Source organism: Marmota monax, unplaced genomic scaffold, assembly GCF_021218885.2.
Source record: "Marmota monax isolate L192 unplaced genomic scaffold, Marmota_monax_Labrador192_F-V1.1 WCK01_AAM20220418_F8-fsc00007, whole genome shotgun sequence".
In the NCBI taxonomy this organism is placed as follows: Eukaryota; Metazoa; Chordata; class Mammalia; order Rodentia; family Sciuridae; genus Marmota; species Marmota monax.
The window spans coordinates 6531476-6557543 of record NW_026692781.1 but is presented as its reverse complement, the minus strand read 5'-3'; the positions used below and the strand labels follow the sequence as shown (position 1 = coordinate 6557543).

The 26068-nt window shown below is 37.3% G+C and overlaps 1 protein-coding gene across 2 annotated transcripts in view; it reads right to left on the bottom strand.

Annotated features, from left to right (window-relative positions):
- Positions 1–470: 470 nt before the first annotated feature.
- LOC124094555 (plasma membrane ascorbate-dependent reductase CYBRD1) overlaps positions 471–26068 on the bottom strand; it is a 28481-nt gene continuing 2883 nt past the window's right edge. Inside the window, exons 2-4 of one of the 2 annotated variants that reach the window (XM_046447419.2) lie at positions 15740–15948; positions 5698–5852; positions 471–4166 (exon numbers count right to left, since the gene is read on the bottom strand). In XM_046447419.2, coding sequence (XP_046303375.1) covers positions 3863–4166; positions 5698–5852; positions 15740–15948 — 668 coding nt within the window. In that variant the 3' untranslated portion in view covers positions 471–3862. The remainder of the gene's footprint in view (positions 4167–5697; positions 5853–15739; positions 15949–26068) is intronic. The other variant, XM_046447420.2, reaches the window with a different exon arrangement.

Sequence of the window (26068 nt, the reverse complement as noted above, 5' to 3'; positions counted from 1 at the left end):
CCTGCATCTGTGTGATTGCCTACCCTATAGCACTCTTCTATATGTAGTGTGGTCCAATTCAGAACCTATATGGAGGGGACACCATAGTCGGATGGGTATTTGTGTGGTACTGGGGATTGATACCAGGGTTGCTATACCACTGATCTACACCTCTGATCTTTTTTTTTTTTTTTTTAATTTCTGAGATATCTTGCTGTGTTGCCTGGGTTGGCCTGGAACTTGAAATCCTCCTGCTGCAGCTTCCTGATTAGCTGGGATTACAGGTGTGTGCTACTGCACCCAGCGCCTTGACACTTTTGAAAGGGTCCTCTGTGAAGGGATGATACCTCAAGTGTACTTTACAGAGAAATATGACAGCATTTTCAATAAAAGTACTTAAAAATAACCCCTCACTGAAGAAACATGGGAAAGAAACTTTCAAATAAAGCCTGTGCCTTCTACCATGGAAAAAAACAGAGAGCAAACACATAGAATTTCCAAAATACCTTTTATTACTATATAGAAAGTCAAGAAAAAATAGATGCATACTTTTCCCACAAATTTATAAAATGTTCAAAATAGTTCATCTTTTTCAATAAATGTGCAAAGATAAAAAGACAATTTAAAAGATAGAAATTTTCTTTTCCACTTAAAAGTTTTCAGGTACCTTATTTTCTTTCTCTAAATGTTCCTATGTATAAGACCTAGTAGTTACAGTTTTCTGTTGGCATTATCCAAAAAAGGACACATCAAGATAAAAATTCTATCACATTACAACAAAACTGACATAAGGTTTTACTCCTTCTTTTGCACTTTAAATTTGTCGGTTGTGATCAGTCAGTATGATGCTGGAATTTCCAACCCAGCAGGAAAAAGAGCTTAATTAAAAATGAGACATACAATTTATCTTGTCCTTTAGAAAACAAACCACTTGTCAGTACTCCTTAAAAAGTGCAATTGCCTCCTTTGTCATTTCATTGCAAGGTCTGAGATGTGGTTTCTGAACAGCACAGCTTAAATGAAATCACATAAGTAAAGGGAAGAAAGCACTTCAGAGGGTGGATTCAGTTTGACACAAGCATAGGAAGCCGAACACTTTTGATGACATTAATTCAATAAAGTATATTCATTCGAGTTTTTCAATAAACCCTTCGAAAGAAAAGGCTTTCTTTCGTGTTGATTTAGGTGAGTGCTAAAATAAGGCTTTCTCTTTTGCAATTAGATTATGGGGTAAGTCAAGCCAGATTATCTCAGCAGATGATGTAAGCTATAATTATTTTGGGAAGTTTCAATCAGTGTTTTGGAATTGATACCTGAAGCTTTCTTCTCCCCTATTCTTTGTGAGCTTTTTAATATGATATTTTTGGTGGAGATGCTTTAGGTAGGAAATATCAGCTTTTGAAAGATAAAGGCGCAATTATCCTTAGAATAAAAAGCCCATTAAAAGAAGACTCTCAAACAGAAAAGTTTTCTAGATATATTTTACTACATATCCTTTTCATAAAGGCTGAAAATGAAAGAAAAGAAGTCCTTATAATATCTAAGATTACCCTCACATTAGCCCAATTGAGAGAAAATAAAAGGTTGAGATGAAGGATGATCAAATACTTTGCAATGGAGCTATTCTAGTGCTAAATAATTAGCTGTGCACTGATCACCTCTTTCTTGGCCTATATAAAAAGAAATGGTAGCCTCACTTCTTGGGATACAGTCACCATCCCTCCTCCTCGAAATAAGCTTGGAATTTGGGGTGCCTACCTGTAATAAAACATCTATTTATCAAACTGTGTGTGTGACATGCAATTACTCCTTCCACTTAGCACCCATACTAAATTTAATTGTGCTACCATGTTCTAGGCTTTGGGCTGAGCATTGCAGATCCTTCTGACACCATTAACAATTTAGGAAATAGAATTAACTGAATAAGAGGAAAACAGTGCTTTAGCAAGGAAATCTTGAATGATTATCCATGAAATTTAAGGAATATGATAGAGTCTAACTTGTATTCAGTCTTTGGAAGTAATTACCAATTATATAAAAGAAGTCCATTAAGCACCAAAAACGTTAAATGTATTTGGTATAAACTATAAGGTTTTTATACACATTAAAATACATACATACATATATAAGTGTATATATATATTTTTAAATTTTATTTATTTATTTATTTTAAGAGACAGGGTCTCATTCTGTTGACCAGGATGCCCCCAAACTTCTGAGCTCAAAGGATTCTCCTGCCTCAGCCTCCCAAACAGCTGGGACTAGAGGTGTATGCCACCACACAGAATTCTAAAATGCTTCAACTTAAGACTGCAGGAAAGCCAAAAGTCAACCAAAACCCCAAAAAACATCATATAAGCATAGGTACTACTCTAGGTTTTAAGTCAGTTTAGAGCCTAGATAGAGGCCTCCATGCATAAAAAGTTATCATCTCTAAGTCTCAATTCATTACTAAGAACCCAAAGCTCAAAACAGCCCCTGAAGCTCCATGAAAATCAGGAAGGATCTTGGCTTTTGCCCCAGCAAAGGGCAGTCCATGAGAAAGGTCTCTCCAAACACAAAGTTGTTCAGCAGCTAAGATCCTGAAGAACGAATATTGCAATTAATTCATCAAATTTGCAAGCTACATATGTTTTTGCTCAAAGCTCTCTGTTGCCAAGATACAATTTTAAGATTAAAAGGGCATCGAGGCAGGTTAAGACTTGTTGGCAGCAGCAGAGGCTCCCATCTATGTTCAGAAATGGGAGGCCCCTATTCTTTGGCTATCTGGGGGATCACTGGGAGACGGCCACAAAGAAACACCCCTTTAGCCCCACTCCAGTCCACTTCAGCAACTGAGGTTTATTCAGGGGTACAAATTAGTATTAAACAGAAAAGTAGCACAGTGAAGTGACTGGGATCCCAGGCTGAGGAGCTGGCCTGCCAGGGTTTGAATGGCAGTTGCACTGTCATGTTGAGGCATGTTATTAACATCTCCAGGCTTCAGATGTCTGACCTGTAAAATGGGGAAATAACCACCCCATAAGGTCTGAATGGGAGCTGAGGGAGCTTAGAAGAGCATCTAGCACATAGTGTCAGGTAAGTACTTTAAACAATAAAAACAAACTTAGGAAAAGACGCTCTTTGAGATTTGTAGAGCAGTTTATGCTACTTAAGCATTCAGGCATATTTTTTTTTTTTTTCTAAGAGGTGAATCTGGGGAAGTCTAGGACTGAAGCTGAGTTCTGGAAAATCTTCCAAGTCTGACCAGAAAAGATCTCTTCAACTACCTATGGTCCATTGACTGCTCCAAAATGCCCTAATAAAATGCTTGTATCCAGGGCCAACATAAGCCCAAACCAACTGGAGAGGGAGCAGAAGGCTGCCAGGGGAGAAGGGAATTAATAATTTTCCTAAGGTTCCCCCAACCATACTCTTGTCATGACATCTGTGTAGCATAATGGTCTAAACCCCGTTTATTTTAAAATTTTAGGACTCGTACTATCTACTTCTGAAATCACTGGGCTCCCAGGATTAACGGGAAATGACAGTGTGACAAGAGGCTAGGGAAGCTGCCAGTTTATCCAATCAATCAATCAACCGATAAGACACATTTTGAGCATCTGTTCTGTGCAAGATGTTGCACCAATACTTTGGTCCTCAGCAAGCAAAAGGTACAACAAATACAAATTTTATCAGCTATTATTATATTGATCAAGTCCTTTCCAATTCAGGAATGTTAATAGGCCTCAATCCACACAGACTGTTTTCAAGAAACCCTCCTTGATGGTTACAACAAATATCGACACTCTGTAGCTCAATTATCTCATGGCTAAGTAGGAGAAGCTAAATTGTAGAGCTGGTTTTTAAAGTGGAAGCTATACTTCTGCACCTCTATAAAATTTTACATGGTGGACCTCTGGCCAACATCATCCAGGCCGGAGTTTCTTTTCCTGGTCGCTCCTTCATTGTTTAACTCTGAATCTGATCTGTCTGTGTTGTTGCCAGAGCTTATTGCTACATCACCTTCCATTCTCTCTGTAGTGTCACAATTTGATTTAAGAAGAGTAGAATCTGGTTCTTTAGGACGTTTCCATTGTGGTCTTGAGACGATCCAAAAAATGAGGGCCCCAAACAACAGAATCAGAAGGCCGAGGGTGTTTACAAAAACACCTTCTGGTGGGAATGAATGGTATGCAGGATCTTTCCTATGAAAAAACAGAACATGTCCAATTACAAATAGGGTTCTACAGCAACATACAACATAGTGTTGAATTCATCTGTTCAAAATGCACACTGGTGTGGCTTTAATGTAAATTCCCTTAACACTTGATATTAAGGAGAAATTTAAGTCATGCTATAACTCACACAATAAAATATTATAAAATTGTCCAAAACCCCAAGAATGAATATGGCACCTAGAATATCTGTATCACTTAAAAATTGAAAAAGATGAAATGAAAATGTGTATACACTGTAATTGTACTAACATGAAAATATGCACATAAAAAATCTGAAAGGGAATCCATAACTTTAATAGTTGTTTTGCGGGTGATCCTTCAAAACTTTTAGTCATTTGTTCCATGTATAATACAAATTATTTTTTGTTTTGTTTTTTAAATATTTCTTTTTAGTTGTTGATGGGCCTTTATTTATTTATTTTTTTATTTATACATGGTGTTGAGAATTGAACCCAGTGCCTCAGACATGCCAGGCAAGTGCGTCTACATGCTAGCCACTGAGCTACAACCTCAGCCCCACAAGTTATTTTTAACATAAACATTTTAAGCTTAAAATTTTTGTTTAAAAAACTGTTACATTGGGCTGGGCTGTGGCTCAGTGGTATAGCACTTGCCTAGCATGTGTGAGGCACTTGGTTTGATTCTCAGCACTGCATATAAATGAAAAAAAAAAAATTTAAAAAAGGTCCATTAACAACTTTTATTTCAGGCCCAAGGGAGGAAGCTAATGACCTGTAGTTACTTTGCTACTGTTTTCCAAAAACAATGACTTCCTTTAGATAGCCTTGGAATTCCTTCCTTAGAAATTGAAGCAATGGAGCCAGGGCAGGGCGGGTCTGGCCAGTTCAGGAGCACAACAACACTCTCCAGGGCAAGTTTGCTTTTATTAAGAAGTTGCAGAGGCACCTTAAAGGATGGTGGGCAAACAGTTGGGGTGGGGGGAGTTTGAAAGATCCCAGGTATGAATGAAAGAGACCTCTGTGCCTCTGCCTCTCCCTGGTATCTCATCTGTGTCCCAGGGCATGTAATAAAAACTAAGGTGTATAGTGTCCAAAAAAAAAAAATTATGAAACTGTGTTATTATGACCATTTTACAGACAAAAAAGTTGATAGTTCTCTGTTTCTATCTTCTATGTTAGAGACCCCAGGTCTAACGGGGGAACACCTGAAGAATGGAGGCAGAGGATGGGTTCAAAGCCCTAGAACACTGTTAATCAACTTATGAGTAATACACACAGTCATAATAGGATAATGATAAAAAGTGCCTTTGAGGCTGATATGCACGTTTTAATTTTTACCTAATACTAAATGCCTGAACGTGTTAGAAAATTGTTCAGAGGATTATATATATATACATACACACACATATATACACACACACATATATGGGTGTATATATATTTATATTTATCTGTTACATTTACATTACATTTCCAGTGAACAAGTATTTAACTTTTTAAAGCTTATGTATTACAATTAGGAAGACTGTACAACTTACAGGACAAAAATTAGTTTCTCTGTCACTCCCATAAGGGCCGTCGCAATCGTTGTTCCAAAGAGGAAAAGTCCAAAATAAACATGTATGGGCATGATAAATTCTCGGAGAGAAGGTGGAGCCCAAGGAAGCAGAAAGATGAAAAAACCTGTGAAAAGCTAAACACCAAAAAGTACAAAGGTTATTGTTTAATTTAAGTTTTAATTAATTTGAAGTTATTCTAAAAGCAATTTGTAAAAAATGGGAAAAAAAACTTTTCCATAGAACCTGGGGTGAAAAAAATGAAAAACAGAACACAATAGGACATATAATTCAGTTAGTTCAATCTAAAAAGCTATGTGGAAACAAGATGACCATTTTTTCGTGAGGAAAAAATGAATTCTATAGGACAATTCTCTCCATTTCCTTGATAATTAAATCCCTAGTGAGAATCTTCTTTGCAGAGAAGACAGCAAAATTCCTATATAAATTGAAGTCTGTTGGACTTCCAGAGTTTTGTTTTGTTGCCCCCCCATACCCTGCCCAGTAAGTATTTTCTCAACAAGAAAATAAAGATGACTTAGTGGCTAACAGATTACTGAGTTTAAAGACTTTTTTTAAAAAAAACAAAACAAAACAAAACAAAAATAACAACAACAACAACAACAAAAAACAAGTACTGAGTTAGAATCTACCAGCCTGACAAAACAACTCTGAAAAAAATAGAAAAATGAGGAGAAAATTACTAACATCATTCACTGCTCCACCCTCTGGGTTAGAGATCCAACGTCTAAGGGGGAAACACCAGAAGATTGGAGGAAGAGGATGGGTCCAAAGCCCTAGAACACTGTTAGAATCAGCTTATGTGTAATACACACAGTTATGATACAATAGTGATCAAAAGTGCCTTTGATGCTGGTGTGCACGTTTTATTTTTCACCTAATACTGAAAATGCTTGAATGTGTTAGAAAATGGTTCAGAGGATTTCCCCCTTGACAGTTCAAAATATTCCTAATTCTTCCTCAGTGAACGTCAGTAATTCTATCAGTGTCTAGGGGCAAACTTCCTGACATTCATGTTGTACTTTCAATATGAAAATGTGGCCCAGGTCAATGACTGCCTGGGATTTAGCACAAATATATTTCTGTAAAGGCATTCTATGCCTTCCTATGGCTTACCTATAGAAAAACGTTATTTTTCATATTCTTGCTCTCTTGACCATTTTTTAAAGATCCTTATTGTTTTTTTCTCATTTCCTTCATAATTTATCATGCATGTCTTTTGTAATCCTGTATGGCTCAATGATTTAAGTAGGTGAGAAAGCAATTAAGTCGTATTTTCACCATTGAAGAAATTCTTCAACAAAAGAGAATTACTTCTAAAAGGAAAGGGAAAACCTTACGGAATGCTTGGCTTTGATTAAGTGTTTCAAGTAGTGCAATGATGCAAACTTACAATTTGTAATAATTTATAATAATCAGACTTTATTTCCTTTTAACCATTTTAGTCTTACCACCTTACAAATGAAGAGGGCAACTTATAACCTAGTGGACTGAAAATTACAAGACCCTTCGTCCCTAAGTCAGAGGTTCTTAAAATGTGATTCCCAGAAAACATGCATCAGAAACACTTAAGGTATGAATTTAAGAAGATGCCGAGTCACATCCAGACATGCAAATCAGAGTTTCTGGATTAGGGCCAGGAATATTCATTTTTAATAGAATGCCCAGATATTTCTTATACATATTGAAATCAGAAGATCACTACTTTTGATTCACTCAAATTATTTCTGATAAAGGTGAACTGAAAATCCCCCCAACAGGAGGCAGTGGAATCCTCTATTACCCACAGTCTAAGAAGAATCATTCAGTACCAACGATGTGTAAGAGCAGAGGTAGTTTAAAGAACCAAAAGTGCTCCACTGTTTAGGAACCATCACCAGCAGGAAGCTGTTCTTCACCATAATGGAAGTTCTTAAGAGAACTAAGGCAATATAAAAGTTCATAACAAGTTATTACTTGGAGCTGGGCATGGTGGTGCATACCTATAATCCTAGCAACTCAGGAGGCTGAGGCAGAAGAACCAAAGTTCAGTGCCAACATAGTGAGACACTATTTCAAAATAAAACACAAAAAGGTCTGAGGTTCAATGCCCAGTACTGAAAAAAAAAGTTATTACTTAAAGATGAAAGTGAAAATTTGTACAATCCTAATTATGTTTTAAAATTCAATATCTATACCCATAGGTACAATGAAAAAAATTAAACCAAAATGTAACACTGTCTCTCAATGTGATATTTAATCTTGATTTTTTCTTTACAGAGTCCTCTGTTTCATAAAATTTTAAATTAATGTGTACTACATCATAGAGCTTTTTTTAAAAAAAATTTATTTTTTTAGTTGTAGATGGACACAATACCTTTATTTTATTTTTTTATGTGGTGCTGGGGATTGAACCCAGTGCCTTATGCATGCTAGGCAAGTGCTCTACCTCTGAGCCACAACCCCGGCCCTGAATGTGTACTACTTTTATAATCAGAATTATAAAACTTATTTTTAAAGTTTTTATCTTAAATATTTAGATACTTGGGCTTTCTCAGTTAATTATTACTGTCTTTACAGATCTAAATATATTTTACTACAACAGTTTTATTACAAAAACAGACTATTTTTTTTAAGTGTGTGTAGCTAGGTGCTGTGATGCACACCTGTAATCCCAGCTACTCTGGAGGTTGAGGGGAGAGGATAGCAAGTTCAAGGTCAGCCTAGAAAACTTATTGAGAGCCTATCTCAAAATAAAAAATAAAAAGGGTTGGGATGTAGCTCAATGATAGAGCATGGCTCTGAGCTAAATCCCCATTACTATTTTTTTAAAAAAAGTGTGTATAAACCTTGAAACCTAACTTTTATTGCAAAAGTCATTAATGGGAGCAGGAAATATCCACTTGGCTAGTTTTTTTGTTTGCTTGTTTGTTTTTTTAGGTATGGTTTACCTTTTTTTTGAATGGGGGAGAGTAGAGGTAGTTTAAAGAACCAAGTCAATTACAGATTATGTGGAAGCTCCTCCCAACTCTCCTTCATCCTTCTGCTATGCCACATTCAGTACCCATTCCTTCATTCTACATACATTTTGAAACCTTTGCTATAAGCCAGATGTTGCTCTGAGTGCTGCGAATGCTATTGAAGACGGACAAGCTACTGTATTCCAGGAACTCACATTTGTTTTCATTGGGATTACTGAAACATCTAACCTTTTAACTATGAGCAAGCTTTTCTTTTAGGCCAACTGTTCTCAAACATTAGCAAGCATCTGAATCACCTGGTAGACTTATTATAGTGCATAATTTGGGGCCCCACCCCCAGAGTTTCTGATTGAGTAGTTCTAGAGTAGAAGCTGAGACTCTATGTGTCTAATTTTCCTGTTGATGCTAATGTTGCTGTCCTAGAAACCATACTTTGAAAAATTCTGTCCTAGGTCATTTCCAAGTTGTGTTCTTCATATGTAAGAAAAAAATGGCACTTGTCTTCCAGGGATTGAAAAAAATCTAATGAATAGCAACTAGAATATGTCCATAGGTTTTTATAAAAGGTATAACAACACTCAAACCAGTCATTGAGTCTCCTGCCCACATCCTGCATCTCCCTGCTACATCCACCCAGGCAATACCCCACTCTGGCTTAGCCATCTTCACCACTCCTCCTAGCCTGTCAGGTATTACTGGAGTAAGTCACAATTAAGGAGACTGGCATCACTATAAAGAGATAATTATGAGCAGTTGGACGCTGCTCAACAAACCTTTTATTGTCTGATTTATCAGCTGACTCCCCATTTTCCCCTATTCTCAAATTCTGACTCTCCAGAGTGCCTCTCCCCAATATGGTACTGGGGATTGAATCCAGGGGCACTCAATCACTGAATTACACCTCTAGCTTTTTATATTTCTTATTTTGAGACAGGGTCTTGCTAAATTGCCCAGACTGATCCTGAACTTGGGATCCTCCTGCCTCAGCCTCCCAAGTAGCTGGGATTACAAGAGTGTGCTATTGTGCACAGCCAGTAGAAAATTTTATGACCTCCACACTGAAAAAATAAAGGTAGCTGGCATGGTGGTACATACCTCCCAGCGGCTCAGGAGGCTGAGGCAAGAGGATCAAAACCAGTCTCAGCAAAAGCACAGAGCTAAGCAACACAGTGAGACCCTGTCTCTAAATAAAATACAAATTAGGGCTTGGGAATGTGGTTCAGTGGTCGAGTGCCCCTGAGTTCAATCCCTGGTACCTCCCCCCCTCCAAAAAAAAAAAAAAAAACAGAGGCAACTTCAGAGAAAAGCCTCAACATCCTGCGGCCAAACCAAACCCCATTCTTTTTTCAATTACAATGGAGTTGGTGTCAGACCTTTAATTTTCCAGCTGTCTCTGCAACCTGCTTCCTTAAGATCTATTTATAAATTATTATGTCTCTTCATCATTCACAAATTCTCCTTCTTTACAGGTGTCACCCTGTCATCATTTCACATGCCCAAGTTTCTCATAATGAAAAGTAGACATTTAAAAAAAATTTCCTCTCTTCCCTCCCTGCTTATTCAAATCATTTGACAGAGTGAACTATTTCTTTACCTTCATTCCCTCTTCAACCATTGCAATCTGGCTTCTGCACTCCAAATAACTTGGTTTCCAAGCTGTTCAGTGACTTTTGTTGTTGTTATTTTTAATTATACATGACAGTAGAGTCAATTTTGTCATATTTATACAAATATGGAGTATATCTTATTCTAATTAGGATGCCCATCTTGTGCTTGTACATGATGTAGAGATTCACTGTGGTGTATTCATATATGTACACAGGAAAGTTATGTCATAGTCATTCCTCTGTCTTTCCTAATCCTCTCCCCCTCCCTTCCCTTCATTCCCCTTTGTCTAATCCACTGAACTTCTATTCTTCACCCATTCCCATTGTTGTGTATTAGCATCCACATATAACAGAGAACATTCGACCTTTGGTTTTTTGGAGATTGGCTTGTTTCACTTAGCATGATAGTCTCCACATCCATCCATTTAATGGCAAATTTCCTAAATGGGAAATTGTCAGACCCTCTTTACATTGGACACTTCTCAAGCCCTTCCATCCCCTTTTCATCCACCCATCTGCTGAAATCTGTTAATGACTCTCATTCTTCATCTCATTTACTTTTCAAATCTACCTTTTAAAATTCTACCTCCTCAATACCTTTAGAATCTATCCAATCTGATTCACTGCCACTACTACTCCTCGAGGCCAACACCACTTCTCATCAGAACCTCTGTAAACACCTTCAAGCTAGATTCTCTGTATTAATCCTGCCCTAGACTCCAATTCATGTTCTGTACTCCACTCTGGGCAGCCTGGTGTCCTTCCTATTCCTCAAACAAAGCAAAACTTTTCTCACATTTATTTTATGCACCTGGGAGAGTCTGCCTTTTCAACATCAGGCTAACAACTTCAGATCTTGGTGTAACTTCCTGTGTCTCCTTTATCATAAGAGAGCTCTTCCAGAACACTCCATACCCAGCATATCAATTACCTGTCTATCCCTGCAAGCTTTCTAAGGGCAGAGAGCATGTCTCTTTGAGCCTATGTTTGACTTGTGGAACAATGTATCTCCCACACTTAGCAAAGTATCTGGCACAGATATACAACTGTTGAATAAATAAATGAATTTGTGAATAAAATTTCATTGACAGAAAATACATGTTCTCAAACCATGAAAGTACTTATGTCATCTTCAGGTCACAAAGGAGCCTCCCACAAGATTTATACTCCTAATGACAACAGAGCTAACTTGTATTTTTCCAGTGTGCTAAGCCCTGGGTGGAGCCTTTTCATGCATTATTTGGCTCTAATTCTTATGATTTTGTGAAGTATCATGAACCTTGATTTATACATGAACAATTTCCAGAGAAATTAAATAACTTGTTCAGGGTCACCAGCTATCAAATGGATGGAACTTATTCAAAACTGAGGTCTCCCTAATTGCAAATCCTGTGTTCTTAAACAGTACCTATTCTCTGGATCTGAGCAAGGAAAAGCTAGGAGCCAGCATTCCTCCCTCAAAACAAAAGCCAAGAAGTTGTGAAACTATTTTTCTGAGAAGTCCTGTGAGCACAAAGAAAACAAGAGATAACAATCCAGAATCAATTAAAAAAGGGATTCTTGGGACAATTAAAGATGTTTGTAATTTACCAATAAAATTAGAATCTATTGATGTAATCAACTATATTAACAGATTAAAAAAGAGAAGCCATATTCATCTCAAGGGACACAGAAAAAGCATTCAATAAAATTTCACATCCACTCGTGACTTAAAAATAAAACATTTTTATAAAGATAGGAGGCAATGTGAAGCACCTAAACTCAATAGAACATTTGCAACATTCTTTTTTTAAAAAAAAAGTTGGGCAAGATGGTGTCCACCTGTTACCCCAGCAGCTCAGGAGGCAGGAGGGTCACAAGTTCAAAACCAGCTTTAGCAAAATAGAAAAACAAAAAGTGGGTGAGGGATGTAGTCCAGTGGTTAAATACCTGGTACCAAAAAAAAAAAAAAGAAGAAAGAAAGGAAAACCAGGAAATGAAGAAAAAAACATCAGGAGTCTGACTACCCCCAGGGGTTAGAATCCACACAAGAAATATGGGTTTGGGTACAGTTGGATAGCTGTGTGGGAGTTCTACATTTTCTACATTAGGTTATATATAAATCATGGAAGTTAATTTTACTATAATGACTTATAAATTCCATATACACATAACAATTTGGTTTTGTTTAATGTCCCAGAGGCTAAATCTCAAGTAGAAAAGAATTCTGTGCTTGAACTGATTTCAGTCCATTGAGGATGGGTGAAGAGCTTTCAACTGTTTGGGGTTGTATTGTCCTAATGTTTACCTCCTTCCATTTTGTTTTTATTGAAACAACCCTGACACTGTCTTAATTCAGCAGGTAAATCTTGATTTTAGCTTAGGGGCCAACCCAAACCCCCAACAGTGCTAAATAAAGTGAGAGGATTCAATCTTGAAAATCTCTCTCCATCTTTTCTTACTCCATGAAGGTTCTTACTCAAGTTGGGCTGAGGGGGTGCAAACTGACCTTACAAACTCCGATAAATGGTCTCAGGTGATTATACTTTGCAATTGCAGTGCACAGCAGTGTGGCTCTGACAGCCTCAAGACTACTGGTAGTTCCCAAAAAGGGGGGCTTCCTGTTCTCCACCCACAAAGGGCAGCGCAGGAACCACCATCTGGAGAGAATGTTTATTCACTCAGAAAGTGAAAGTGCTTTCTCTTTTTACTTTTAAGAAATCGGACAGAAAAACATCTCCTGTATTTTGCAGTGAACAACATGGAGGCAAGAATCTTTGCTTAGCTCGGATCAGAAATGAAGAAAACAAGCTTTGTGATGATTTCTCTTTACAGGGAAAAGAAATGTTCTTTCACCTCATTTCCACCTGAGCATCTGGGTGGAAATTAGTAGTGTTGGCCCTACAGGGATGGGAGATCTGTTGCTCCTATGGACAGGCAATGCAAACAACTTAAAAACATTTTTTATACAACAAAGGAATAAAGCTGGAATGTAACCATCCTTCCTAGAAACAGACTATAGAGCTGTTCACCTCATTCCTGAATGAACGACCAGAAGTGATCAAGCACAGGGTCCACTAACTTGCCCAGAGTGACATCAAACTTGAGATCCTCCCACTTCAGCCTCCCCAGTAGCTGGGATTACAGGTGTACACTACTGTACCCTGCTTCCTGCTATTTTCTTTCAATGTCTTGAAGGAATAGTTTACGTATAGTACGTATAGTTTCCAAAAGTAAATAAATAAACACATTTAAACTTGTATTCCTCCAAGAGCCATTTTAGTTAAGGCCCATGAATTTTGGAATAAGCATTCTCATTTTTTATTAATTCCTAAATATTCCTTAATTTTATATATTAAGATACAGAGCAGAGTATAATTGATTTTAGAGACTCCTAATTAAAAGACATACCTGGTATAGAAAAATATTTTATTACATATCTATTTATTCACTTTATTACTTATTTATTATTATTATTATTATTATGCAAGAAATAGCTGTGACAGAGAAATATTAGAAGTTACAGAAAGTAATAAGAAAAATAATCACTGGAATGCAGCCACTTCTGACACATACCTTTTCAGATATCCTGAGATGCCTTGGTACAGAACTAATTCAGTAAAGGCATTTTATTTAGTCCATTGTAACTACTGAACTTGGAAGCCCAGAGCCAGTGTACTTTTATGTACAAAGCAGTCTTTTACAATTTGTGTGATCAGGCAAGTAGTATAAAAATTTGTAGTATATGAAGACCTTCACAGGAAGCCATGTGAAAATCTGGATGGTTTCTATTCTGACCCTCAGAGATGTGTCCCTTCACTAAGGATGCTGAAACACAGGCTGGGTGATTGTGGGAAAGTCATGGAAATGGTAGAGCCAACTGCTGATAGGGAGGGTTGCGACCTGGCAGACCTGGGTCTGCATCCCAGCTCTGCCAATGCCTGTGTACTTCTGGGAAGATTATTTCCCCTGTACCCTGGGCATCTGTACCAGTATTTCATCTAAAGGAACAAGCAACATATGTAAATGCTTTGCAGCATATGGGCTCTAGAAGCGTTCTGCATTCTGATGTGGTGCAGGGGAACTGAGACAAAGAGAGAGGAACTGACCTCTCAAAGCAAAATAGAGGGGCTGAGGCTATAGCTCAGTGGCAGAGCACTTGCCTAGCATGTGTGAGGCACTGGGTTCAATTCTCAGCACCACATAAAAATAAACAGATAAAACAAAGACATTTTGTCCATCTACAACTAATAAAACAGGCAAAATAGAGAACTGAGAGCAGTCCTACAGAGATGCCAATAAGCCACACAGGTCCAAAGCAACTGGCAGATCTCAGTGGGCTCTGCCCTTGCCATCCTCCTGTCTGAGGAGAGAGATCTCACCAGTTGGTAGCAATGGAGAAAGCTGCCTCTCAGATGTGAGCCTATGACTGAAAATATTGCGGGAAAATTAAGGAGAACAGGAGAGCTGAGCTGGCTCAGCCATTCACTCGGAGTATTTGCCTGTTCTTTCTGGATTAGGAAGAACATCGTTGATAGATATAGGGTCTGCTCTGTGCTTCTCTCCTTTCAGGCTCCTTTCCATTCCCAACCCCTACCTCCAAGCTGGTTAAATTTAAATAATTAATAGTGTCCATAGAAATAGCAACTTTTATTTAATGAAAAATGTTTTTAAAAAAGTTTTTAAAAACATATATATATATATATATATATATATAATAAAAATGACAGATGTCTGGTGACAGTCCCTATTTTTTAAATGGGTCATATAGTTTAGGATAAACCTTGGGTTTTGTGAATCCACTCAAGTCTTATTCCTCCTATATCCTCAGAAAAGTGAAGTTTCCAATGATATTCCAGTCAAGCAGATCAGTAGATACTGTGCTAATTAAGGAAGGAAACTGAATCAATACAGGTTACAAAGATTTTTTTTTTCACAAAATGGTTAAGACCCAAAAGACTCACAACATTAACTTTTAATTTAGTGACCCAGAACATCCAATTATCTATCACACTCTACAAAATTATGTTTAAATATAGTACTCTTAGACTATGTCTTTACAAAGTGAAGGGAAGACAAGGGGAAAATAAAACAATCAATGTGCCCTCCAAATCTAGCCAAAAGTAATAAATTAGTCTCTCCCCTCAGAAAAGTTAACTTAGAAAAGTGGCAGAGAACGTGGAAAAGAAGGTTATAGCTCTTGCCTATGCTAGTTATTCAGCATACAGAACTCCAAAGTCTGAGCAATATCAGTCTAGATGTTAGGAGATGGTAATGTCCCTGCAACAGATGTTCATATTATAAATCTCACATTCAAGCTCATAGACGTGAATTCTGCAGTTCCAGAACCCACTTGGGGGAAGAGTTAAAATGGTAACAAATGTAAAGCATGCTTAGAAAACATTTATGGTCTCTGAATTGTTTTGCTCTTTATATCTTGTTTATAAATACACTGACCTGTAAGACATAGCATATGACAGCTGCCAGTCCAACCCAGCTGTGAAGACTGTACATATTGGGGATACTTTGGGCATTGTGGAAATCAAAAACAGCCACCAGAGCGATAACTGCAAGAATGGTAGCAACACCATTTAACCCTGCATGGATGGATTTCATCAGGAACTTGCTGCATTTCCAGGTCCATGGCAGTCTGTAGACGATGATGGCTAAGGAGACAGAAGGTGTTTTTAAAGAATCAACACAAAATAAACAACTCAACCCAGTAGACACTTTCTTTTGTAAAACCCCTTTCCCTTGGCTTCCACTTCTCACATACTCCTGCCCCTCAGTGCCTCATTCTTGGGCTCCTTTACTGCCATTCTACTCCTGAGTACATGCCCAAAAGAAATATGTACATATGTTCACTAAAAAACACTAGAATGTTACTAGCAGCACCATTTATAATAGTCAAAACCCTGGAAAACTTCCCAATAGCTCATCAATAGAATGAATAAATAAATTATGATATATTCACGCTATGAAATAATACATAGCAAAGAAATGAATGATCTATAATTAGTACTACATCCAACGATAGGAATCAACCTACAAAGCGAATCCCAAGAAGCCAGACATTAACAAGTATATAGTTATGATTCAATTTGTATAAAGTGTAAAAACAGACAAAACTCATCTCTTCAGTTAGAGAAGTCAGTGGTGGTCCTTCTGAGGAAGGGGTACCACAGGCAATGGAACACGCCAGAAAGTCCAAAAGTTCCTGTTGATATTGTTTCTCAGTCTGGATGCAGGTGTTCACTAAGAAAAGATTCATCTATATGTATCTGCATAGAGATTAAACTTAAAATTTTTTCAAAGCCTTTCTACTCAAGAGTCCTGATTTAAGCAATAGATTATACGGCCACCTTATCCAGAATGCAATTAATTTTTGTTCTGAAGAACATATTCTGCCTTTATCCATATCTCTCTTCATGTATTTAAAAAAATTAAATGTGTGGAAATGTGTAGCAGATTTAAAAAGTTTAAAGAATACTTCCTTGATAGATGTATTCCACGCTATCAGCAATTTATCATGCACATTTCTTAATTCTAGCAAATAAAAAAGAATCCTAACTATCAAAGACATTTATAATTTGAATATATAAAACTTCTTAGGATCATATAAATGTAAGGGATTATTCAGTCCCTTCTCAGGCAAAAATACATCTAAACCTACAAAGACAGATGCAAATGCAGCCTCTTTAAAGTTTTCTGCATAAGAGTCATTCTTCCTAATTTTTGGACACTTTTCAACATTTGATAGCCTTCACCATCAGAAAAGTATTCCTTTTATTTAATCCAAACTCTGAAGGACTGCTCCTTACCAATTTCAGTGTGCATATAGGTATCTTAAAAGTGTTGATTGATTATACCTCCTTGATGACATGGAGACTTTGGATAATGAATCTTTTCAAACCAGTAATTTTAATATCTTGAAAAGCAAACTTTTAAAACTAGCTCTAGGTCCCTTCTCACCTCTTCTCCATCTTCTCTGAGTACATTAATGTGTCTTGCTATTTTTCTCTTGAATCAACAGAGCCTATGACAGACCCAGGTTCAAAGAATGTAACTCCATAAGTATTTTTAAAAATCTTATTTAATTGTAGATTCACATGCGGTTGTAAGAAATAATACAAAAAAGATCTCATATACTCTTCACCCAGTTTCCCCCTAAAGTAACATCTTACGTAACTATAGTACAATATCACATCCAGGAAGTTTAGGTGGATATAATCCACTGACCCAAATCAGAGTTCACCAGTTTTACCTTATTTGTACATGACCTATAAGCATTTATAAAAAAAATGTTGCAAAGTACATTCTGTACACTAGTCAAAATCTGGAAATCAAAGTGATGTGAAGTCAAACATTGGTTTAACCACCTCATACTTTTTCTCCCCTGAGGGTTGAGAGCACACCCTATATAATTCTCTAGTTTTCAGGGAGAGCAAATCCTCTTTACCCAATGACTAAGTGACCATTTATCCACAAATGGAGCCTTTTGCAAAATGTGCGATTACACAGTAGTAAAACAAAAATGTGCAATATCTAAAGACATATGTTACACATCTCCCCCCTCCTGGTTTAACCTCATTTGTAACACACACAAACACACACGCACACACACACACATTTGCTAGGGAACAGACACAATGTTAGTGTCTATTTACATTTTAATTCTCACCTCAAATCTCTAAGAAAGGTGTGATTATTATCACTGTTATACAGAGGAAGAAGCTGAGTCACAGAGAGGATAAGCAGTTTGTTCAACCTCAATAAATGCTTTATAATGTTATTGCTAACAGGGCACAATGGTGTGCACCTGTAATCCCAGTTTCTTGGGAGGCTGAGGCATAAGATTGCAAGTTCCAGGTCAGCCTGGGCAACACAGTGAGACTCCATCTCAAAATACTTATATATTATTATCATCACCATATTATCAACCAAGCACCTGCAGGAAGAAATCTTAGGTGAGTGAACTTGAACAGCTATATAAAAGGAAGTATTCAGGATGTGTTTTCTTGAAAAGCAAATTATAACAGTATACCATATACAGCTTTTTCTCTCTTACCTGGATGACAGTTTATCAAAAATTCCCCAAATAAAACTAATTTCTGCGGTTAAAAGTCAGGATTAGCTTCTATAACTAAAAGGAGTTGCAAGGGTGACCAGGGAACCCTGGAATATAGTTTCTTGACCTGGGTACCCAGGTGTGTCCATGTTAGGAAAACACCTCACATGACTTAGGCACTCTTGTGCATGCTGTTCTTAAAAAAAAAAGTTTAAGAAACTGTTGCCAAAAACCCCAAGACCACTGCATTCCCAGTGAAGACTCTGTACTCTTCCCCATGCCTGGGGCACAGGAATGTGTCAAGTTTTTCATAACACGGAAATCTATTACTTTTGAATGTCAAAACTTGATTTTTAAACTTTTCACCTTCACTCAAATATGTTTGTTGTTTGTTTTTCATTTTTTTTTTTTTTTGAGACAGGGTTTCAAAGACAGGCTGGTCTTGAACTCCCACATCAGCTTCCAAGTAGCAAGTTTTACAAATGGGCTGCATACTAGCTTTCTTTCTCCAGCAGTTGCATGAATGGAACCTATTTAATTCCTCATAGATGATGTTAGGTTATTAACAAAACACCAATCATTATCCTATTACTTTAGAAGGAAGATCTCATTTGCTTTTGATCCAAATGGACCCAGACAATTGTGGTTTTAGAGGCCCTGGGTCTATCTTGGGTTTTCCTACCTCTTCTTCTTGTCAGGTTAGGGTGCCTCTCCCTTCCATCACCCAACTCTATGCATCATTCTCACCAGCACTGATTACTGGCATATAGATTTTCATGGTGCCCCAAATCTTAACATCTACTAAATCTGAGTAGCAAATATATGGGGATCTATTATATTATTTTTGGTATGGTTGGAAGAGTTCTTTATAGTTTTAAAGTTAAAACAATATTTTTGTAAGCTTGCAAACCCAGTAGTCAATTAGTCTCAACTGCTCAACAGGCATCTGGTGGAGACTTATGGGCTCTTCCAAGTGAGGCACACAGGATTTTCTGCCCTGGCTACACAGGGGCTCAGATGCACAGATGAATGTGCTTCAAAATGCTCCCTGGATAAGCAAAGGTTCAATGTAAAATCATGCATTTCAATGAGCTGTTTATATGCTTTAAAAAACATACAAACGGCTGAAATATGGTAGACTTTAGGGAAAAGGGCAAGTTTAACAAACCAGATCACATTTCTTAAGGAAGAAGCTATTCTCAACAATTATAAAAACTGCCTGCAGCGTGAAATTTAAATATTTCTTGCTTCTTTGGCTTGGCACATACCTAGACACCATTCCTGAGGCACAATGAGAAGGAAGAAGAGGTCTGCTAAACCCACAAGAAGGAGAAATGGTATAAAACAGCTACTTGTGACTGGAACAAGGGTTATCTGTTGGAGGCTCTAATTACCAAGACCATTTTTTTTCCACAAAAATGAGGGGAAACGTGAATTATATATGTGATAAATACATTTTAAATCTTTTCAAAGAAAAGCTATTGTTGGTGGAACATGCTAGTGTTCTAAACTTAGAAATAAAGGAAGGATTGAAGGGGAAAGAAATTAGTAACTGTGTATAATTATTCTCTAGACAATGAAGAAGAAAATACAGTAACTAGATTTTGAATTTAATTACTGGAAAATTTCTCAGCTCCTAGTTGTATAATCCAAACTCAGAAATATAAGAAAAAACATATTCTTCAAGTAATCTCTGGTTTGGCACCACTTTCTCCCCCACATTATACAACTATATATACAAGTTGGTCTTATGGAAGGTAAGATGAGAATCTATCAAAGTGGGAGCAGATGAGGAAGGAGTGCTTGGAGGGAGAGGAACATCCCCAGACATGAAAAGCACTGTGACTCTAGTTCCTCTTACTTTCTGTCTTGTGATTTATGAGGTAGAAATACACTTATTTTGTTCATCATCACATCCCAGAAGTTGGCATGGAGCCCGGCACACAGTGGGAATTCAGTAAGTATATGTGAAAATGTAAACCTTTTGCAGGGGGAGTATTGGAGATTGAAATCGACCACTGAGCCACATCCCCAGTCCTATTTTTTTGTATTTTATTTAGAGACAGGGTCTCAATGAGTTGTTTAGCACCTCGCTTTTTGCTGAGGCTGGCTCTGAACTCACGATCCTCCTGTCTCAGCCTTCCGAGCCACTGGGATTACAGGCATGTGCCACGGTGCCCGGCTTAAAAAGTAAATCTTTTTTATTTATTTATTTTAGTTGTTGATGGACTTTTATTTTATTCATTTATTTATATGTGGTGCTGAGAATTGAACCCAGTGCCTCACATATGTGAGGCAAGTGCTCTACCAATGAGCCACAACCCCAGCCCCAATGAAAAAGTAAATGTTAATAAAGCACAGTAATCATTCAGTATTCCCAGCAAAACGACAGATCGTCTTTTGATATTATTTTCAAATTTATTTTTTTTTAATTTTTAAAAATTTATCAATGGATCTTTTTATTTTATCTATTTATTTGTATGCAGTATTGAGGATTGAACTCAGGGCCTCACACATGCCAGGCAAGCACTCTACCGTCACTGATCAACAACTCCAGCCCCTCAAACTTATTACAGTCAGAAAAATTATTTGTGATATACAATATGATGTTTTGATACATGTGTACATTGTGAAGTGGCTATATCAAACTATTTAACATATCCATCACCTTACTTACCAATTTTTGTTATGACAGATCCTCTTTTAAAAGGTACAAATCAAAAACTCAAGACAAATTGTCCTGCTGACCCAAGTACTAGCTAATATGAGACCAAGAAGTCCTTTCAAGTAAGTAAAAAAGATTCTGCACTTAGGCCTACGTTACAGCTTTAAGTTAATTTAAAAATAAGTTATTGAGCTCAAACTACACTGGGATTTTAAACATAAATTCTACTTAAACATGCTGTGTCATGATAATTTCCTCCCTCTGAATAAAGTCTTATTTTTTGCTCCTTGATAAAATACTTAGAACAGGATTATCCATCTGTATAACTCATTTCCCTGTCCACCCATGACTTTACCAGATTCTATCCAAAGGACCTCAAGTTGAAATTGAAAAAAAAAAAAAAAAAAAAGAATCCCCTTTAAATTCTTGCAGCAGCTGTCAGAGAATCAGACCTCTGAAATGTGCCTGGGCCTGTGCATCTGCACTGTCTCATTGCATGAATATCATGAAAACAGAAACCCCTGGAAAGCTGAAATGAAGGAAGTGATCTGGAAGGTACAGATGGTTTGTTTTAGCCTATTGACACTAGAAACATTTCTCTAAAGTGACTGAAATCTTCCCAAAGGCAGCTATTTGGGATCAAATATGTGTATGAAAATAGAAAAAGATCAATTTATTGGCTAGACATTTATAAATAAATATCCAGAAATTTTGTGTTCTTAGAAAGATCAGCTAGCCAGGTATGATGCTAAATGCCTGTAATCCCAGTAACTTAGGACACTGAGCCAACAGAAATACAAATTCAAGACCAGGCTGGGCAACTTAGCAAGATCCTGCCTCAAAATAGAGGCAAAATAGAATAAAAAGGGCTGAAGATGTAGCTCAGTAGTAAAGTACCCCTGGGTTCAATCTCTAGTACCACTAAAGGAAGGGAGGGAAGGAAGAAGGGAGGGAAAGAGGGGGAAAGAAAAGAAATATCAGTTATATCCAGCTATAGTTTCTTGTGTCTCATATGAATATTATGACAGATTAGAAACAGTCCTGGTTCACATATCACCTAGTTGTCTGATGTGGCTAAATTCAAATGAGAATTTGAATTTAAGGTCCCAGCCAGTTTTAAGTATTCAGGGATCAGTACAACTTACATTCTTAGAAATAAAAAATCATTTCTCCTCTCTAACCAATTCAAATGTGAACAACTTATAGACATGACTGCATCTTTTTTTTTTTTTTTTTTTTTTTTGCGGAGGCAGGGGGTGATGCTGGGGATGAAACCCAGGGCCACACACATGCTAAGCAATCATTCTGCTACTGACCTGTAACTCCTATTGAGCAATTGAGCAGAGCTCTCTCTGCTTCCTGACTGCCATGTCCTAAGCTATTTTCCTCTATCACACCCTTCTGCCATGATGTCGTACCTCACCTCAGACCCAGAGCTATGGAGTCAGCTGACCATAGACTAAACCTCTGCAACAGTGAACCAAAATAAACTTTCCCTCTCTAAATTGTTCCCCTCAGGTCTTTTGGTAATGAAGATGAAAAATCTGACCAAAATATAAAGTATCTGGAATTAGACTTGGATCTATATTTTTGGAGGCCACTATTCAACCCACTGCATATCCCTTGTAGGAATTCTGGAAATGAGGTCTAGAGTATTACAAGAGAAAATGGTTCCTACAGGGTGTGATCCACCAGTATGCATCTCATCTCCTCGTATCTGAGCTGGAATCTGGGAAGAGAACTGTTTAAGGAGAGCTATATGTATGGTTAAATGAATTACTGAGGCCAGGGTGCCCACCAAAGAGGAGTACCTGATGCTGCCCTATTAGCAACCTCAGGTTCCTATCTTATGTCCTGCTGAACTGACTGATTCTCACTGTGGTCCTAGTATTTTCTCATGTCTGAATGTAGTGCTGACCCAGGGAAGACATCCAGTGATACTCTATTCTAAATCCACTTCATACACTTCATACACTCAATCCTTGTAGGTGTGACTACTGGTTTAAAGGATTGGCCAAACATTCATTAATTCAAAGAATATCTGTTGAATGCCTACTCCATGTTAGGTAATGCTATGGATACATTAGTGAAGAAAACAGACAAAATCCCTACCCTTGGGTAGCTTGCATTCTAGTAGAAAAAGAGAAATAATAAATTAGTAATTTAAATAGTCAGTGGTCAGAATATGGTCAGAATTTGGATAATAATGTATCTAAATTCTGATGGATTGGATGAGAAGTGTGGAAGAGACGAATGAAGAATGATTGTATAGTTCCGAACATCTAGAAAGATGAGATTGCCATTTACTGAAATGGTAGAACTTATAAGAGAAGCATTTTGGGACATGTGAGGAATATCAAGAGCTGAGATTTGGACATGTCTCTTTGACATCCAAATAGAGAGTTTGTATAGGCAGATGAATATCTGGTTCTAGAATTCAGGGGAGAGTATGGGGTGAGTATATAAAGATGGGAGAGCTTTTAAGTATAGATGGCACTTAAAGCCTGGAAGGTGGGTGAGACCACCACAGGAAGGAATGCAGGAAAACTGAAGTACTTAAAAGAATGAGCCCTGGGAGCTCTAACCTGAAATAACCAGGGAGATGGGGAGAAACCTGCAAAGGAGATAGAGGAGGTGTGGCCAAGAAAGAGAGAAGAGCCAAGGAGATGGGTATCCTAGAAGCTGCTCAATCCACCAAGTGAAGGAAGAGAGGAATGAGGGGTCAGTTATGTCAAATACAAGCTTCCAGTCAGGCAACAGGAGGTTCTGAGAATTGACCACTGGTATAAGCAATGTGGAAGCAATTGATTATTACTTCAAGAACAATTTTGTGGAGCAGAACAAGAGAGCCTGATTAGAGAAGGTTCAAGAGAGGACAGAGGAAAAGAATTAGAGACTATAGATACAGACTCATATTTCAAAATGTTCTACAGTAAGGCCGGAAGAAAATTGAGGCGGTCGCTTGGGAGGGATACAGGGGAGAGAGACAGAGATAGATGGGTGGGGAGAGAGAGAGATTAAGATGACATGAACTATAACATATTAGAAATAATCTAAGGGATGGGGTGAGAAACTTAATGATGCAGAAGAAAAGAGGGAGAATTAAGTGCTGTCCTTAGGTAGGCAAGAGGAGGAACAGAAGATACTAGGCAGTAATGAACTAATGAGCTCTGTAGCTTAGAATAAAGATGCCTTTCCAGTACAACTGCATGTCCAGTCTTCCCTGAAGTTGACTAAGCAGTGTTTCTAAATTGTTGAACAGGATAACCACTAGGGGACAGAAAAGGCACTTTTAGTTCAGATGTTGTTGTTATCGTTACAACTCAGTAGCTGCAAAACTGGATTTTGTTATTAGCAATTTAACTATGGTGCAGAAATAATTATTTATTCATTCAACAACTATTTATTGGCCTATCATGTGTCAGTTCTAGGTGCTGGAGATTGAGCAGTGAACAAAATAAGCATATCTAAAACATTTTTACTAGTTAGTGCATTTATTTATAACAAAAAAATGTGTTCTGAGTTGCTTCCAATTATGTCTTTGTTTTGAAAAAACCCTCCTTTCTCTAAGACTGATAGGTTTTGTTATAGAAGCCTGTTTTTCCCCTGGCTAGTTTGGAATAGATGTTTGGGGCACTTCCTCAAATATCTTATTTGCAAGAGGCTTTTCAAATATATTTAATTGATCTTGAAATTTAGTCACTTTTACATAGATTAATAGGATATCCTAATTTCCTTTTAAGAACTGCTCTTGATTTCTGTTAGTCTTTTAAATGTTACTTAAATGTAGTTATATTATATCTCACAAAACCAACTTGAGATCATTAAACTATTCAATTTCCCTTCCTTTATTTTACACCACAAAAGGAGTTCCACACATGGGAAAGTACAAGTATAGAATTGCTAAAACTTCTTCGGCTAAAGTAGACACCTGAATTTTCTACCTTTTACTAAAGAACACATTCCACCTTGTTGAACCTTTTAAAAGACCAAATGCTACTTTGAGAGCATTTATTCATTGCAGTCTTTTCTGCGGCCTTCTTTACAAGGGTTGTTTCTCTGATTTCCTGGCAATATACTTAATTTCATGGGAATCATTGCTTTTAGAGAAGCACAAAGCCTCTTCTAAATTCTTCCTCATTAGTGTCAGAGACTGTTAGGTAGATTTCTCTTATTTAAGATTTTGTTTAGCAGGGCACAGTGGCATGTGCCTGTAATCCCAGCTACATGGGAGGCTGAGGCAGCGGATCACTTGAGCCCAGGAACTAAAGGCAAGCAAGACTTCATTTCAAAAAAATTTTTTTGTTGTTTTACATTTTCCATAATCTGCTATACTTTAATTTAGAATACATATATTTTCCAAAATATATTTGGAGTATACTTGATTGTGTGTGTGCATGGGGGTGGGGGAGATTTTATTTTTCAACTTCTATATTAGTCTTACTTTCTTCAAGGCTTAAAGTATTACAGACCCATATTTGTTCTTAACATAGTTTCAAATTCTGTTTACTGTTTGTATACTGTATTTGTAAATTACTCCATGCTTAGAGTAATAGCTATATGTTAGCTTTCCCATCCTGATCTCCAAATATTTGTGTATTATTTAAGTGTTCTATTACATCATGTTCATTATTAGAGATCTAAAATCTCATAGCCTTAAAGTTTCCTCCCTAAAGCAATAACATACAGTAAAGAAGCCTAGTATAACATGGATAGTCTGTAACATGTGTGTGCCTCACCGTCAATAAAGTCAACTACAGACTGTCTGACTTAGGATGGTTTGACTTAACGGTTGTTTGACTTTACAGTGGTACCAAAGCCATGTGCATTCAGTAGAACTGTGCTTCAGATTTTGAATTCTGATCTCTTCCCAGGCTAGCCATATGATTATACTCTTGAGATGGTGAGCAGTGGCAATGAGCCACAGCTCCCAGTTAGCTACACCATCATAACATTCAATGCTCTACAGAGCATTGTACAGTGTTGCTAACCCAGAGTAGATTAGGAATATGCATTTTCAAGTTATACTATTTTCAACATATGATAGGTTTAT